The sequence below is a fragment of the Cavia porcellus genome, unplaced genomic scaffold (genome assembly GCF_034190915.1).
Source record: "Cavia porcellus strain 051 isolate PalLab524CR breed Dunkin Hartley unplaced genomic scaffold, mCavPor4.1 scaffold_26, whole genome shotgun sequence".
Lineage (NCBI taxonomy): Eukaryota > Metazoa > Chordata > Mammalia > Rodentia > Caviidae > Cavia > Cavia porcellus.
Window position 1 is genome coordinate 34,539,873 of NW_026947509.1, and position 15,758 is coordinate 34,555,630.

General features: G+C 49.6%; 1 protein-coding gene across 8 annotated transcripts in view; it reads right to left on the minus strand.

The window, feature by feature from the left end:
* Positions 1–15,758, minus strand: part of Armc9 (armadillo repeat containing 9) — a 76,989-nt gene that overhangs the window by 55,343 nt on the left and 5,888 nt on the right. For all 8 annotated transcript variants that reach the window (XR_010043459.1, XR_010043460.1, XM_063237117.1 and 5 more), the window contains 6 exons: positions 12,909–13,079; positions 12,273–12,428; positions 6,007–6,099; positions 5,596–5,620; positions 2,703–2,860; positions 1,428–1,526 (listed from right to left, as the gene is read on the minus strand). Coding sequence is in view for 6 of the 8 variants with exons in the window: in XM_063237117.1 (XP_063093187.1) it covers positions 1,428–1,526; positions 2,703–2,860; positions 5,596–5,620; positions 6,007–6,099; positions 12,273–12,428; positions 12,909–13,079 (702 nt within the window). In the remaining 2 variants the exon portion in view is untranslated. The remainder of the gene's footprint in view (positions 1–1,427; positions 1,527–2,702; positions 2,861–5,595; positions 5,621–6,006; positions 6,100–12,272; positions 12,429–12,908; positions 13,080–15,758) is intronic.

The window sequence follows — 15,758 nt, forward strand, 5'->3', positions numbered from 1 at the left end:
ACCTTGCCTCCCTCATTTCCCTGTCTCACTCCTTGTGTTTATCTTTCCTTGTAATAAACTGCTTCAAAGACTCTTGAGAATGTGGGATACAGCAGCTTTTATTTTAAACACCAAAGTGGGGTTCTGTGTGTGAACGCCCTGCCATTAGTATGCAAACCCTCGTCTGTATGTCAAACCCATGGCTTTGACACACAGGTGCCCAAAGGGCATGCCCTGCCCTGAGCCAGGCGGAGTTGGCTCGAGCACTCAGGAGAGACCGTGTCCTCCCACGATGTCAATGTTGGGAAACCAGGTGGAGGTCAGACCCCAGCTCCCAGGGAAGGAGGCACCACCAGGGCACTGCGAGCGCCAATGACAAAACTGGAAGGGGCATCGGAGAAGACATGGCCTCAATGTTTGACTCAACGAAGTTGGTAGTTATTTGTTGTATAACAGGGTCTCCGTGTCCTCCTGCCTCAGCCTGTTGAGAGCGGGGTTCACAGGAGTGCATCATATTCTTAATTTTAAGAAATACATACTAATCTATAAATGTGTACCATTCTGTGTACTGTTCAGATGATAAATGAAAGAGGCAGCATTTTGTATTTAGGTGTAAAGGGCTGTGACAGATGTCAGAAGTCAGCTGTGTGGTTGTGCAGGATGAGGATGGGATGGGGACGTCTGGGGTAAAAGCCAACTGTGGCTGGGTCTGAGTAAGGGACACCAGTGCCATACGTGCTGTCACTGCAGCTTTTCTTTAAGTTTGTAATTATTCCAAAAAAGTTTAAAAAAAAAAAGAAAGGAAGGAAGAGAAAAAGAGGCGGCCCCGCCTTAGACCAGGCAACTCCAAGAAAGTAGCAGTTGGTTTTTTTTTTTTTTTATCGGTACCAGGGATCGAACTCATGACTGCCTGCTTGCAAGGCAGGCGCTTATGCCGCTGAGCTAAAACCCCAGCCCTTTTTGTCTTTTTGAGACAGGGTCTCACTCTGCAGTTCTGCTTGGCCTTGAACTCACTTTGATCCTCTTGCCTCAGCTTCTAGAGTGCTGGGATTACAGGGGTTCACCACCACGCCTGGATTAATATGGCTGTGTCTTGTTTTGTCATCTTTTGAGCCAGGGTTTCTTTGTGCAGGTCAGGATGGCCTTGAACTCACTGTGTAGCTCAGGCTAGCTTTGAACTAGCAATGATCCTCCTGCCTCAGCCTCCTGAGTGCTGGGATGACAGACATGTGCCACCATGCCCAGCTAATATAGCTGTTTTTTAAATTGAGAGAGCAAAGCTTTCCTTCCATTCCTCTGCCCCTGCGGGTCACAGCACTTCTCTCCTCAAACACTGCTTTTTCCTCTTCCCTGGCATTTCCACCCCTCCAGGGCTGGCTCCAGCACTTTCCCTGTCTCCAGCAGGGTTCACGTGGGATTTGGGGGACGCACTAGGGTTGGCCGCTCACCGTGCCGGGCCTGGTGAAGTCCACGCTGTGTGCCAGGCTCTGCCGCATCTGGCTGCTGAAGAGACGGACGCAGACGCTCTGCAGGTACTCAGGGGTGATCTGCAAGGGGACAGGCGTGAGAGGCAGTGATCTGTCGAGGGACACGAGGCCTGCTGTCCCTTGAGAGCCTCTGAGGGGTGTGGTAAGGAAACAGAGGAGCTGGAAAAAGAACTGCTAGCGGGAATCTGGAAGTGCCTGGGAGGAAGCCACACATGGACCTGACCCCTGACCGGGCAGGGAAAACCACCAGCGTCCTGCAGAGGTGACCGGGTGACAGTGCACTTCCAGTCAGGTGACTCTGCCTGGTGCATCTCTGCTGCTGGGAGAATAACCAGATTTGGGTTCAGTTTCTGTAAATTCAGGTTAAAAACAAAAAGCCACTGTGGCCACAGCGAGTGCCGCCAGACGTCGAGACAGAGAACCTGGCTCCTGAGTTAACTGCAACCTCTGCCCAGCCAGACGACGAATGTCCCCAGCCCTGTCACACCGAGGGCCCAGGTAGGCCTGGCTTGAGACTGGTGGGGAAGTAAACACCTGTCACCTGTTCATTCACAAGGTGAGCTGCACAGTAGCGAGATGTACGCTGTGCTTTCAAGTCTGCGCCCTGCTTCCTTCTCTGCAGCCCAGAAGCTTGCTCAAATGTGCTTCCTGCTGAAGTTGCAGCTCCTCCTCCTCCTCCTTTTCCTTCTCCTCCTCCAGCCCTTCTTCCCTGGCTACTCTCCCGCCCTCCCCCTCGCAGCAGGGCCCTTGGTGAAGTGCGGACCCCCACGAGAGTTCTCATGGCTCTCTGTGGGGTCCCTCGCTCCTGCGACTCCTCCCTTGAGGAGTGGGGCCACCACAACCACCTCCCCCACGGGCAAACCCAATGGCGTCACCAGCTTGCTCAGGACAAGAGGAGGAAAGACAGGCACAGACAACTGACCAGACCAGACCGAATAGCGTGACCAGTGATTCAGGGAGAGCAATTCAGATTCATACGTAAGTGTAACTGACAATGTTTAGGGCACCAAGTTTCCCTTACCAGGCTGGCAAAGATTTCAAGGTGCCACCCTGGACAGATCTGCTAAGTGCAGAAAAAGGGAGCTTGGAATCGCTGTTGATGTGTTAGAAAAATGATTTTGCGCCATATATCAAAATATGGATCCTTGTACCTAACCTGGCAACTCTACTGGTAGGATCTCACCTTTACTGAGACACTCAGTGGTAGACAGACGCATGGCTGGGGACCTCGCTTACCATTTTGCCGCTGACTGTGGCCTCCAGTGAGTCCACTAGCTCAGCCGTGACCCCGATGAGGTTGTGGTAGTCGGCCTGGATCTTATTGTATCGCTTCAGGTACGTCATGGACCGGCGCTCGGCCTCCACCAGCTGCTGGTGCAGCCGCTGCAGGGTTTCTAGGAGACAGTGGGTGTCAGAGCCCAGTGAGAGAACGGCGGTGGTGACAACCACAAAATCAAAAATAACCGAGAAATGCAAATTAAAACAACACTGAGATTTCATCTCACCCTAGAAAGAATGCCAGCCATAAAGAAATCAAATGATAACAAATGTTGGTGAGGTTGCAGGGAAAAAGGAACACTGCTCCACTGTTGGTGAGGGTGCAGACAGGTGCAGCCACTATGGAAAGCACTATGGAGAATTCTCAGGGGATTAGGATTGAAAGTTCCATTCAATCCAGCTATTCCCTTCCTGGGTATTTTCCCAGAAAAACTGAAAGGTCATGGTACAGTGATATACGTGCACCATGTTCATAGCAGCACAATTTGTAATAACCAGATCTTTGAAACAACGAAAATTCCCATCAACCACAGAGTGAATGAAAATGTCGTGGTATTTATATACAATGGAATGTTACTTAGCTATAAAAAGGGTGATCTTAAGGTAAATGGAGGCAACTTGAGCCTATCCTCGTAAGTGAAATAAATATGAATCATATTTATAATATAACATTGTGTCTCTAGTATAAAAACATAATAAAAATTGAAAGAGTAATAAGATCCAAAATGTATAATACATGTAAAAATGAAAGGAAAGGAAAGTGCTCTAAAGGATATACTATACGTGTAAGTGTGTAAGATAGATGACCACATTACTAAATTTTTGTTGGGTCATTGAACAGAATGGTTCTGTTCTGTTGAACAGAATGCACTGTCAATGTTCAAGTGTCCACCTTTTAGGCTTTGATTTTGTAACTTGAACAACTATCTCTAAGATGACAATATGTGACGTTGTATCAACAGTGATTTCTTAAGTGTTAATTTTTAAAAATTCTGTATTACTCTACCTTTTATTCTATTTTGTTTCTTTCTTTAATTAAATAAAAATAACTACATTCTTCTCCAAGGGTGACCACACCCATGCTCAGCATATTTTACCGTACCACTGATCTTGGCACTATTTAGGCCTAAAATTTTACTTCTATGTCATGCTACGTACGTTTACAAAACTCTTTGTAATCACTGATTTAAAAATTTCTTGTTTTTGCAAATTCAACTGAATCGTTGCTAGGTTTCCAAACAAAATCTCCTCCCTTGACTGAATCCGGTGGAAATTCTTTCTGTTCTTCTCTCCACATCTAAGAAATAAAATCAATGTTTTCCTACATTCAGCTCACAAATGCATGAGGTACCCTGTGTCTTTCTTTCTGTTTCTGTGCTATGAGGTCGTTTCAGGGCCAAGTCCTGTCTGGGAGACAGGTTTTCATTTTAATTAAAAGTTAGCGCTGCTTCACTAATCCTGGAAAAAAAATAAGGTCCAGGATGAGGTAGGATTTCAGAGCCTTCTATGGTTTGAAAAAGCAGAAAACCACTCCACCGGGTCTTGGCCCAAGTGGCCAGGCAGGCAGGGGGCTCTCTGCCAGAGTCCCCCACCAGCAGCCTGGAGAGCTGAGGGCAGGCCACCCCGGTCACTGCTCCCTACTCCGGGGCTGCATCTGGGAAGTGTGGCCAAGCTGTCCCCAGGGCTGCTGGCTCAGGCGGCCCTGAGTCTCGGCCTGGGAACAGCTCCAGGCACTCCTGGGGGTGGATGAGTGCGTTTCCACTGTGACCTGGACACACACCTCTGGGGCTGGGGTTGGGGGAGAGTCCTCACAGGTGCCTGTGTTGAGGCTTGGTCCCCAGGGTGGGAGGTGGGGACCCCACGCTAAGACCTGTGTCTCTCTGGGATCTCCAGAGCTGCCAGCTAAATAAGTCCTTCGCTTTCCAAGTTAAGGGCCTGGGGCATTTTGCTATGGCGACAGAAGGAAGAGAAACACCTGAGGTGACTGAAGTCAAAAACAAACATCCTGGCCTTCCTTTTTTATTGCGTTGTTTTGAGACAGGGTCTCAAAGAAATGTAGCCCGGACTGGCCTCGACCTGGTGCACCACCACGCCTGGCCTCCCAGTCTCCCTTATCTGACACCCTCAAAACCTTCCTTATGGGACAGAGCTGAAAATATTACCAATGTGTAAACAGAGAGTTAAACAATTTATAAACATTTTCTTTCTTCAAAAAAGATTAACTTTCTGAAAAGCACAAAAACACGACGGCAGAAAGTTTTAACGTCCTCCCTGATGTTATTTTTCTTCAAAAAGGGCAAATATGACATTTCATGGGCCAGGAATTTCACATAGCAAAACTCCCCCTGCTGGAGAGGAAGGTTGTACCATCCAGATTTATCAAAGGCCAGAAGCACACCACACGCCCTTCCCAACAGAGGAATTCAAGCAACTTCCAAGACACAGAACCATGATGAACATGGTGCACACACCTGTGACCCAGCACTTGGGAGGCTGAGGCAGGAGGGCTGCTACCAGTGCCAGGCCAGTCTGAGCTACATGATGAGATCTTGTCTCGAAAATAACTCCTCCCTCGGCTACACTGCCTGTGTTGTCCAGTGGAGCACGGCAGTGGCTCCCCCTCCGGTTCCCTGTTAGCTGCACCTACTCCCGGCCTTAGTCACCTTGTACGTGAGAGGAGCTCACACAACTTTGGCCCAGAAAAATGGGCCCTGAGGCCCTGGGAATACTTAGGCTTGTGAAACCCTCACTGACAAAGCCGTGAGTTCTCTCCATTTCTGGCCCCATGTCCCACTTTAAAACTTGACCTGGCCCACAAATCCTTGGAAAGTGTTTCTTCCAGATGATTTACCTTTGTTGTGCTGTGCATTCTCCTTCTGGGATGAGAAAGAAGTTCAGGAAAGTAGGCATTCGGTACACAATGCTGGGCTTGAACTTGAAATCCTTCTGCCTCAGCCTCCCAGAGAGTTGGGATTACAGGTGTTGTGCCACCATGCCTGGTGGTATAAAATAACTTTCGACACTATACTCGCTTGTTCCGAACAAGAGCTGTGTCCTTACAAACTCATGACTTTGGGAAATCTGTCACTAGGGGGCAACTGAAGGGCCTAATGTCCCCTTGGTACTCTGAGGGTCCCCACTGGAACTGGATTATGGTTGACAGTGGTACAACTTGACATTCTGGTGACCTGACCACATCTCTGGCACCTTGAGTCTCGGGCCTCTGTAACCACAACTGGTCTCCTTCGTGTCACAAGGATACATAGATTGTTAAAAGCTTGGGTGTGTTACTGGCTTTAAAAATTAACTCTAGAAATTTCTCCAGCTTTAACTTTAACTCCGGAGTCCAGGAATCCTGAAGTGAAAAAAAAAAAAAAAAAAAGAAAAGAAAGAAACAAAAGATAAGAACACTCACTTACCAAACATCCACAGGAGTGTCCAGCTATGGTTGGCAGATCCAGTGATATGGGAGCCACGAGCCAGTGGCCTTGCTGGCCATGTGACAGTGGCTGAAGGGGTGGGGGGGGAGTTCCTGGCAGGGGGGCACCGGGCCGAGGGGAGCATTTACAGACAGTTCACTACTGCAACAGGGAAAGGTGACTGTATACAACTAGGATATTCACTGTGATTTAGACACAAGCAGTCTTCCTAGGCTGAATGCCAAAAATGGATTCCACCAGCGGCTTAGGAGCACAGGGCAAGGGGGTCACAACACAAATGGTTATCGCTGAGTTCCAGATGGTTCCTGGGAAAGGGACCTGCTTCTGTACAGTTGGAGAGGTGAGAAAAAAGCAGGAGCTGTCACCTGGCACAATTATCTTCCAACAGGTCATGTAAGCATTGGGATACAGTTTTAATTTGACTTGTTCCTTAAAAGTAAGTTATTTATTCCAATGAGAATACTCATCGGGAAAGAAACAGAAAGCCAGGCATGGTGGTACACATATGTAATTCTGGTTCTCTGGGAGGCTGGGGCAGGAGGATCACAAGTTTGGGGTCACCCTAGGTGACTCAGTGACTTTGGAAAAACTCTGCCTCACAGTAAAAAATTTTAAAAAGGGGCTGAGAATGTAGCTCAGTTGCAAGCCCTGGGTTCAGTTCCCAGTACTACATTTCAAAAGAAAGAAACAAAGGAAGTCAGTCTTCCACCTAAACCAACAATTTCCACCCCAAAGCAATGATCTACAAAAACTTTCGACCACTGCGGCTGGGATCCACCCTGTGGCCCTCAGACCATCCCGGCAGCTCCTCCCTCCTCACCAGGGCGTTGGACCCTTCCCCATCCCCAGTCACTCTGTTCTGTGTGTCATCTACCAAAGGGCAGAAAGTCCTGGCTTTTCAACAGGTGTTTAACTCCCCAGCACGGCCTGGCCATTCCCAGTGTGTTGTTGTGGGGTGAAATGAAGCTGTCCTGACCTTGGGGCCTCAGGTCACCAGGCTGCTGGGGGGTGATGGTGGCAGATTGGTCACGGTGATGATGAGGTCTCCACGAGCCCCATGGCCCCCTGGGAAGGAGGAAGCCCAGACACAGGCACAGCTAGGGCCACCAGAAGCTGGAAGTAAAGGGAGGAAGACATTCCCCAGGGCCTTTGGGGGATGTGGCCAGCCCAAACCTGACCACAGGCCAACACAGCTTGTGCTAGGTCCCTGCCAGTGTCCCAGGCTTCACAGGACAGCGCTGGGGAAGCAACACCCAGTGCTCCGGCTCAGGGCTATCTGCATAGACCCCTGGCAGGTGAGAACCTTGGCAGGGCCTGCAGTGCTGGGCAACACAAATCAAGGCAGCTTACACACAAACAAAGCTGGGCACAGTGGTGCATGCCTTTAATCCCAGCATTCCGGGAGGCTGAAGCAGGAAGATCCTAAATTCCAGCCTAGCCTGGGCACCTTAATTAAACCTTGTCTCAAAATAAAAAAATGTTTAAAAGCTGGGGATATAGTTCAATAAAAACATCCTGGTCTTAATCCCAGGGTACCACCCAAAAACATATAAATAAACCATCACCTCCACCAAAACCACTCCTGGGGCCATGAAGCTGCCCAGGTAGGCCGCCTCCCTGCTTATGACCATTCTGCATGATGGGTAAACACCCATTTGCAGTCTAACTGCTCCCGAGATGCTCAGAACTGACAGAAACAGGGCTAGGATGAGGCAGGAGCCCACCCCCAGCCTCAACGGCTCCATTGTCTCTGCGCTTTCAGCCTGGGGAGGGATGCATCGGGAGTCGGGCGGCACGGATGGCCGCACGTTCACGGGGCACTGGAGAGTGGCTGGAACAATCATTCCATCCCACCCTTCTCCTCCGCTGTCTTCCTTTGTGCATGTGCACTTTAAGGCAGATCACAGGCTTTTTCTGATCGTTCAAAATCCCACTGGGGACCCGATTCAGGAAACGAACTGTGGCAGGCAACAGACAGACAGATGTCAGGCCCCGCCCTCCCCCCCCCCCAGGCTTTCCGGAGATCCCTCCTGTTCTCTCCACTCCTCTACCTAAACCCTAGCTCAGGTCCAGCACGCTCACCTCGGCTTCATGACGTCAGGTGCAGGAGCTCGCAGTTTAAGTCTCCACGTCCCCCACCCAACCTGGGTGGGGTCACAGGCGGGACTTTGGGATGTGAGTGGGGGTGGGGTGCTCATCTGTGGATTCATCCAACCAGTTTAGAACTACATGGGGGTGGGGGGGTGGGGGAGTGGGGGGGACCTGGTTGGAGGCGTGGTCTCTGGGGGGCGTGGCCTGCAGGGTCTGCTCCCTCCTCCTCCCTTGATCACTCCTGTTTCTGGCTGCCCGCCTTGGCGCCAGCTAGCTAAGGACTGAGACTTCTCCAAACTGAGAGCCAAAATACTTTTCCTCCTTTAACTTTAGGTGGCCAGCATTGGTATTGTTTCAGCAATGAGAGTGACTACACCACTTGACAACAAGTTTCCCATTCTGTCAACACTGCTGGACTGACTGTGAGAAAACCAATGCAAACAATGAACAGACCTGGCCGGGACAGAGACCGGCCTTTAAAGGAATCCTGAGACCAGGGAGCACCAGAGACTGTCCTGAGGGTGACTTCAAATCCAGGGGCCTTGCTCAGTGCTATGTGCTGCTGGGCAGGGAGGTAGAAGGTGGGACCCCTTTGGCACCCAGGCCCAAGGGCTGCAGCTTGGGACAGGTGAAGGATGAAAAAGCCACTAGAGGGGACCACAGCAAATGCTTCTGTCCCTGCCCAGTCACCCGCCTCCTGTGAGGCAGCCTAACCACACAGCACCCGAAGAAAGGCGACGGCTGAGGCTCATGCTATCTGTGAGGGCCCCAAAACCTTCAGAAAATCATTTAATTTCACAGTCTTGGATCGAATCTGTCTCAGGAGAACTGAACTGGAACTGGACCAGTTCAGTTCTGGAAAGAAACCTCTCCAGCCCCAAGAAAAATGATTTCACTGTGAAGACTAAAAACAAAGCAAGAAAACAATTGAAGAAACAAAGAAAATCAAACCTACAAAGGCATCTGATACGGAAATTAACTAAGAATACAAAATAAATGTTTAGTATGTGAAGAAATTAGACAGCCAAGGATCAGACAAATCTGAATAAAGCCAGAAAGAATTTCCATTTTAAAAACTTCATAGCTGTGTGTGGTGGTGCATGCCTATAATCCCAGCACCCAGGAGGCTGAGGCAGGACGGTCACCTTGAGGTTAAACCAGTGGACTCAAGGCCAGCCTTAACTACACAGCTGAGACTTGTATTGAAAGAAGGAAAGGAAACTGTGTTACAAATTCAATAAGAAGATAAGAAAGCAGATTAGACACAGCTAGTGGGTGAATCTATGAACTGGGAGAGAGATGTAAACAAATCATTCAAAAAGATCAAGAGACGGAAAACAAGAGCTGTTAAAAGGCAAAGAGGGTCTGATTATGTGGATACACAAGGTACTACTGAAATACGCACTTCAGACGGTCAAAATGATAATTTCATTATGCGTATTTTACCACAATTTTTTAAAATGAAAAAGTAATGTGGAGGTATAATGAGAAGTCTTATGTACCCGTGATCAGATACTCAGTGGCGCTAACAAAGGCTAACGGACAGCACAAACAGAATTTTCCAGGGTTGTTGAAAGACCAAAGTGTCACATCCGAGAAGCCCAATAAATCCTGAGCAAAAACAGAACTCTCTACCTGACTGAGGGGAAAGGCAGAGTCCTTAAGGCCGAGGAAAGAGATAGCCACACAGAGAGGGAGGATGTGATGCATGTCAGTCTAGATAAAAGGATTTAGTGAGACCAAAAAAGTCCATGGTGGTGCCCACCTGTAATCCTAGCACTCGGAGGCTGAGGCAGGAGGATCATGATAAATTTGAGGCCAGCCTGGGCTCCATAGTAAGTTTAGTGAGTTCAAGGCGAGCCTAGACTCATAGTGAGACTATGTCTGAAAAAACAAAAATTATGGTGCTAGAAAAGTTTATTAAACTGGGCTTGGTGGCACATACCTATAATCCCAACACTCAGAAGGCTGAGGCAGGAGAATCGTTACAAGTTCAAAAACAGCCTGGACTACAAAGTGAGAGCTCAAGGCCAGCCTGAACTGCATAGTGAGACTCTGTCTCAAACACACACACACACACACACACACACACACACACACACACACACACCTTTTTGGTCCTGGGGAATAAGTCCAAGGCCTCCATACTGATTTACATTCCCAGCCCTTTTTTATTTTGTTGTCATTGATGTCATTTTGAGACAGGTTCTTGCTAAATCACTAAATTGCCGGGGCTGGGGTCCAACTGCCAGTCCTCCTGCCTCAGCTTCCCAGGGGAGTGGAATGACAGGTGTGTGTCACTGTGTCCAGCTTAAACCCACTTTTCAAACCAAATGGAAGCCAGGTGGCCAGAGGTTAGCAGCAGGGCTCACAGGTGGCAAAAGGACAACACAGGCAGTTCTTTGGGGCAATTAAAGCAAAAACTGGGTACCCTGCCCCTGGTGCAGTGGTTATGGAAGTCAAGGGGTGTGATAAAATTCACAAAACTGTGCATCCCGAAGGTTCATCTTATTGCATCCTGGGTTTTTTTGTTTTGTTTTTTTTTTTAATTTTGGTACTAGGAATGGAACTCGAAATCTTGAGCTTGCCAGGCAGGCGTTGTGCTGCTGAGCTACATCCCGGCCCTGAATCTGTTCTTAAAAAAAAAATTTTAATTGCCAATCAAGCCAGTAAGAACTCTTGCTCCCTATAAAAGTGCACACTGTTTGTTTAGTTCTGTGGCAGCACTGGAGATTGAACCCAGGGCTTCCCCGACGCTAGGCAAGTGCTGGACCCCTGAGTTGTACCCCTAGCCCTTTCTATGTTTTTTTTTTTTTTTTTGTCTTTTTCCTTTTTATCGGTACTGGGGATCAAACCCACGACTGCCTGCTTGCAAGGCAGGCGCTTATGCTGCTGAGCTAAATCCCCAGCCCCCTCTATGTTTTATTTTGAGACAGTCTCTCACTAAGTTGCCCAGGCTGGCCTTGAACTTAAGATCTTAGTCTCACTATATATTTCAGGCTGGCCTTGAGCTCACTTTGTAGCCCAGGCTGGTCTCAAACTCACAATGATCCTCCTGCCTCAGCTTTCCGAGTGTTGGGGTTACAGGAGTAGGTACTGAGCCCAGTTTGTAAAACTACGCTGACACGGATATGCACGCTCGTAAAAGCTCCCGTGTTTGTCTTGATGGGTTTAGGAAGGGAATCCCACAGTGTGCCGCCCCTTGCATCCACCTAATGATTCTTCTGTGTTAATTTAGTTTATTATTCTCACAGGTGTACGCACAGTATTCCACTCATGACGGTAACATTTATTTATGCACACTCTTAGTGACGTGTAACCGGGCTGCTTCTAGCTTCTGTATCACAAATATTGTCACTGTGTGACTGCTCTGTGTCTCTTGCGATTTTTTCTTTTGAGACAGGGTTTCACCATGCAGTTCAGGCTGGCCTTGAACTTATTTATGTAGCCCAGGCTGGCTTGCAACTCAGGGCAATTCTCCTGCTTCAGTCTCCTGCGTGCTGTAATTCTTTCAGGTTTCCATGAACAAGAACACACATCACAGCTATTATGGGGGGAACAAAAAGTAAACCCAACACTAATTAACTATCTAATAAGAGAAAGACTAAGTAAATTAGGGCTACAGTAAAAAAAATAATGAGGCTGGGCAGGATGGCACACATGGGTAATCCTAGTGCTCAGGAGGTTGAGGCAGGAGGATTGCCATGAGTTCCAGGCTGGTATGGGCTATGTATACATGATGAGGGTTTGTCTCAAAATAAAACAGGAAACCACAGCAAACCAAGCCAATAATATGAGAATAGATTTTAGGCTTTTTTTTTTTTTTTTGAAACATGGTCTGAAACTAGGTAGCCCAAACTGGCTCAAATTTTCGGTGATCTTCTGCCTCAGTCTCCCCAGTGCTGGGATTACAGGTGTGCACCACCACACCTGACAATTTTAGGATTTTGAAGTATTGTGGAGACCACAGTGTCGCCTGCTCACAGCTGCTACCCACCTGGAAGAGCTCCTTAAAAGATGGGTGTGCCAGGGGGTTGGGCACGAAGGGGAGGGCATAGAAGGGCAGGAACTCCGTGGTCTGGCTCAGCGCCGCCCCTCTGGTCTCCAGGAAGGATCTGAAGTATGAAATCCGCTCATCTAGCTCTCGCTTGTCCTGGAAGAAGATGCTTGTCTGAGGGCTCCAGCTCCACGAGGCATCCACAGGGTCCCAGCCCTGTTGCTGGCATTGTCCCCAGGAAGCCTGATGGGCACACTGCCACCAGCCACTCTGACGCCACCTCAAAGTCACCCCAATACAATGTCACAGGGACACCAGACATCCACTTTCCCGCGTCCTTGAGACTTCATATAAACCAGAACATAAAGTAGGTGTGGTGGTGGCGCACACCTGTAATCCCTGCACTCAGGAGGCTGAGGCAGGAGGATCGCCACGAGTTAAGAGGCCAACTCGGGCTACAGAGTGAGATTTCATCTCAGGAAAAAAAAAAAAGGAGAGAGAGAGAGAGAGAGAGAGAGAGAGAGAGAGAGAGAGAGAGAGAAAATATGAATATCTGCGCAGGCACAGGATGGGAATCCCTGCTCAGGACGCAGGGTGATCCCTGACACTGCGCACACAGCGACCCAGGCGACCCACCTGCGGCCCAGCGCGGTATTTGAGCAGGTAGACGGCGAAGTGGATGTGCAGGTAGAACTCCAGCCTCTGCGCCGGGGCGTCCCCGTCCCGGACTGCGCGGGGCACGCGCTGCTCCCACAGGCGGAAGAAGGTCTTCTGGTCCCCGTCATCGAAGGCAGCCAGGAGCTCCTCCTGCGGGGACAGTGCGGGCCTTGCTGGGCAGAGGCTGCTTCTGCAGCAGCGCCCCTGCGGAGCTGAGGTATCGGGCCACGTCCCCCCACCCCCAGGTCTATGGCTGGGTTCCAGCTTCCAGGGACAAACCCGAGCCCTCCGAAGAAGAGTTGGGGCCCTGCAGGGACCCAGTACGGGACTTGCGGGCCACAGCAGAACAGGCTGCGTCCTTGGGGCCCCACTGGCCTGGAACAGAGAGCCCTGCGGACTGGGTGGGGTGGGGACTCGGCCACCGCACAAGGGCAGGGGCCACCGTGCAGCTGTGATGCTGGCGGGGGCAGGGGGAGAACAGAGCCCCTCTGTGAGACCCCCGCCCAGCACCCGGCTTTTGGCCACTGGTTTGCACATTTTTATTTTTTTGGTACCGACATTTGAACTCAGGGCCTTGCCCCTGCCAAGCAGGTGCTGTACTGCTCAGCTCCATTTTTGGGCATTAGTAAAAATGACCCCCCATATAATCTTGGTGCATGATTATTTGTTAGGTTGCTTGTTTGTGTTACAAAAGTTACCTCTGGCCACCTGCCACCTCTCACAGACACTGCTTCCTCCGGGTGACTCCTGGCTCCCTGGTGACTGAGGGACAGAAGGAGACCCCCCACCCCAGGGCAGCCTGGGGGGTGGCGGCCCAGGCACTCTATGATCTCCTGAGCGCCTAGGCACAGAGCCTCCGGGTCCTAGGCTTCCTTATCAGTTCCCCTCTCATCGTGTCCAGGCGGCTCATCCTCACTTTGCCCGAGCTGTGTTTGTGCCACTGGACCCTAAGCTGCTGCTGCCAGGTCACTGTAGTTGCACACGTGCCCTGGAGGACGCTGGCGCTGAATGTGTTCTGCTTGAAACATGGCTGGGGTTTTTTTGTTTTGTTTTGTTTTGGTGGTAGGGGAGTTTGAGACGCGGTCTCTCTGTGTAATTCAAGTTAACCCTGAACTCACGATGTAGCCCAAACTGACCTCAGGCTCACAGCAGTCCTCCTGCTTTGGCCTATGGAGTGCTGGGCTTACAGGTGTGCTCATCTAGCCCAGTGCTGCTCTCTGTCTGGGAAATCTACGGTGGTGGACAGACTTCTTGAATGGAGGGACAGAAAAGAAGCACTTGTGACCACCGGAAAGTGTCAAGGTCTGTCATATTAAAGAAAAATGGACCCCAAAATGTCACAACCACAGGGTACCACCCTTCAAACATTGTTACTTTCCAAAACCAAACAGAAAATAATAAGATTGGTAGAGATGTGGGTAAAACAGGAGCCCCCATGCACTGCTGATGGGGATGCAAACAGTACAATCACTACATAAAACGACTTGGCAATTCTTCAATAAATTCAGTTAACTAACAGCTGGGCACAGTGCTTCATGTCTGTAATCCCTGCACTCAGGAGGCTGAAGCAGGAGGATCACCTTGAGTTCAAAGCCAGCCTGAACTACATAACAAGACCCTGTCTCAGAACAACCCTTTGCCCCAAATGGAACCTCAGTGTGACTGCTTCTGCGTTTAGATCTGTGAAAACTGAAAAGGTCTTGAAGAGATATTTGAATATCTACAAGGCATGATCAAAAACTAGGTGACCTGGGGTATTGAGGTTTGTTTTGTTTTTTTACAGTAGGAGACACATTGCCACCCTTCCTCCCTGGCTTTCAACACTTAGCCCATCATCCTTGCCACTTTCTGAAGCAGCTCTGGAAGTGCTCTTTTTTGAGCGTCTTCACTTGTGATGCCGTGTCTGCCCTGAGGTCCCTAATTAATTCAAAGTGTTTATCTTTCCCAGTCATTTTGACCTTGTGGAAGAGCCAGGAGTCAGACAATCAGATGTGGTACCCAAGGGGAGGAGGCACACCATTCTATTTTTATGTGACCGAAAGCACCATAAACATTTGATCGATGAAAGATTGATTTTAAAATGAAAAATCTCACTATGGTAGAGGACATCTGCCTGCAGAGTCTCCCCTTGCTACAAACACACGTATCCCGTCATTCTTGGCATTGTGTCTTTTACTGTAGGAAATTACTTTTAAAAATTTAAACAGCCGCTGTATCTTGCAGTCACGCTGTGTGTTTATAACAGCAGTGTTCGCAGCGGGCAGGTGGCAGGAGGAACCCAAGCACCCCCAGGGGAGGGGGGTGAATGGGGGCTGCACACCGGGGAGCCGGGTCAGGCCTGAGAAGGTGAGTGGGTCTTGTTACACACAGCATGGAAGAATCCTGAAGGCACTGTGCGGAGACTCACAAGCCACTCACAAAGTCACAGCAGGCCCATTTAGGGAGAGAGCTAGCTCGGTGGCACACGCCTATAATCCCAGCTACTAAGGAGCCTGAGGCAGGAGGATCAAGGTGTGTGCGTCCAATGCGGGGGTGGGGTGGAGGGGTAAGGGGGTGGGGGATGGGGTGGAGGTAAGACCTTGTCTCAAACCAGCAACAGTGGATGTAGCTGAGTGGCACAGCACCTATGTGGACAGCACAAGGTTCTGAGTTTGAATCCTAGTACCAAACACAAAAACAAAAACGTAGAAAACATATAACAATCAGCAGGCATCACGTTGCAGCTGAGGGGAAGAGCTCCTGCCTCTTGGGGCTGCGTGCGAGGCCTTGGGTTCAAAGACTGGCAGCGTCAGAAGCCTCCACAGCCAGCACAATTGGTGATGGCGAAGC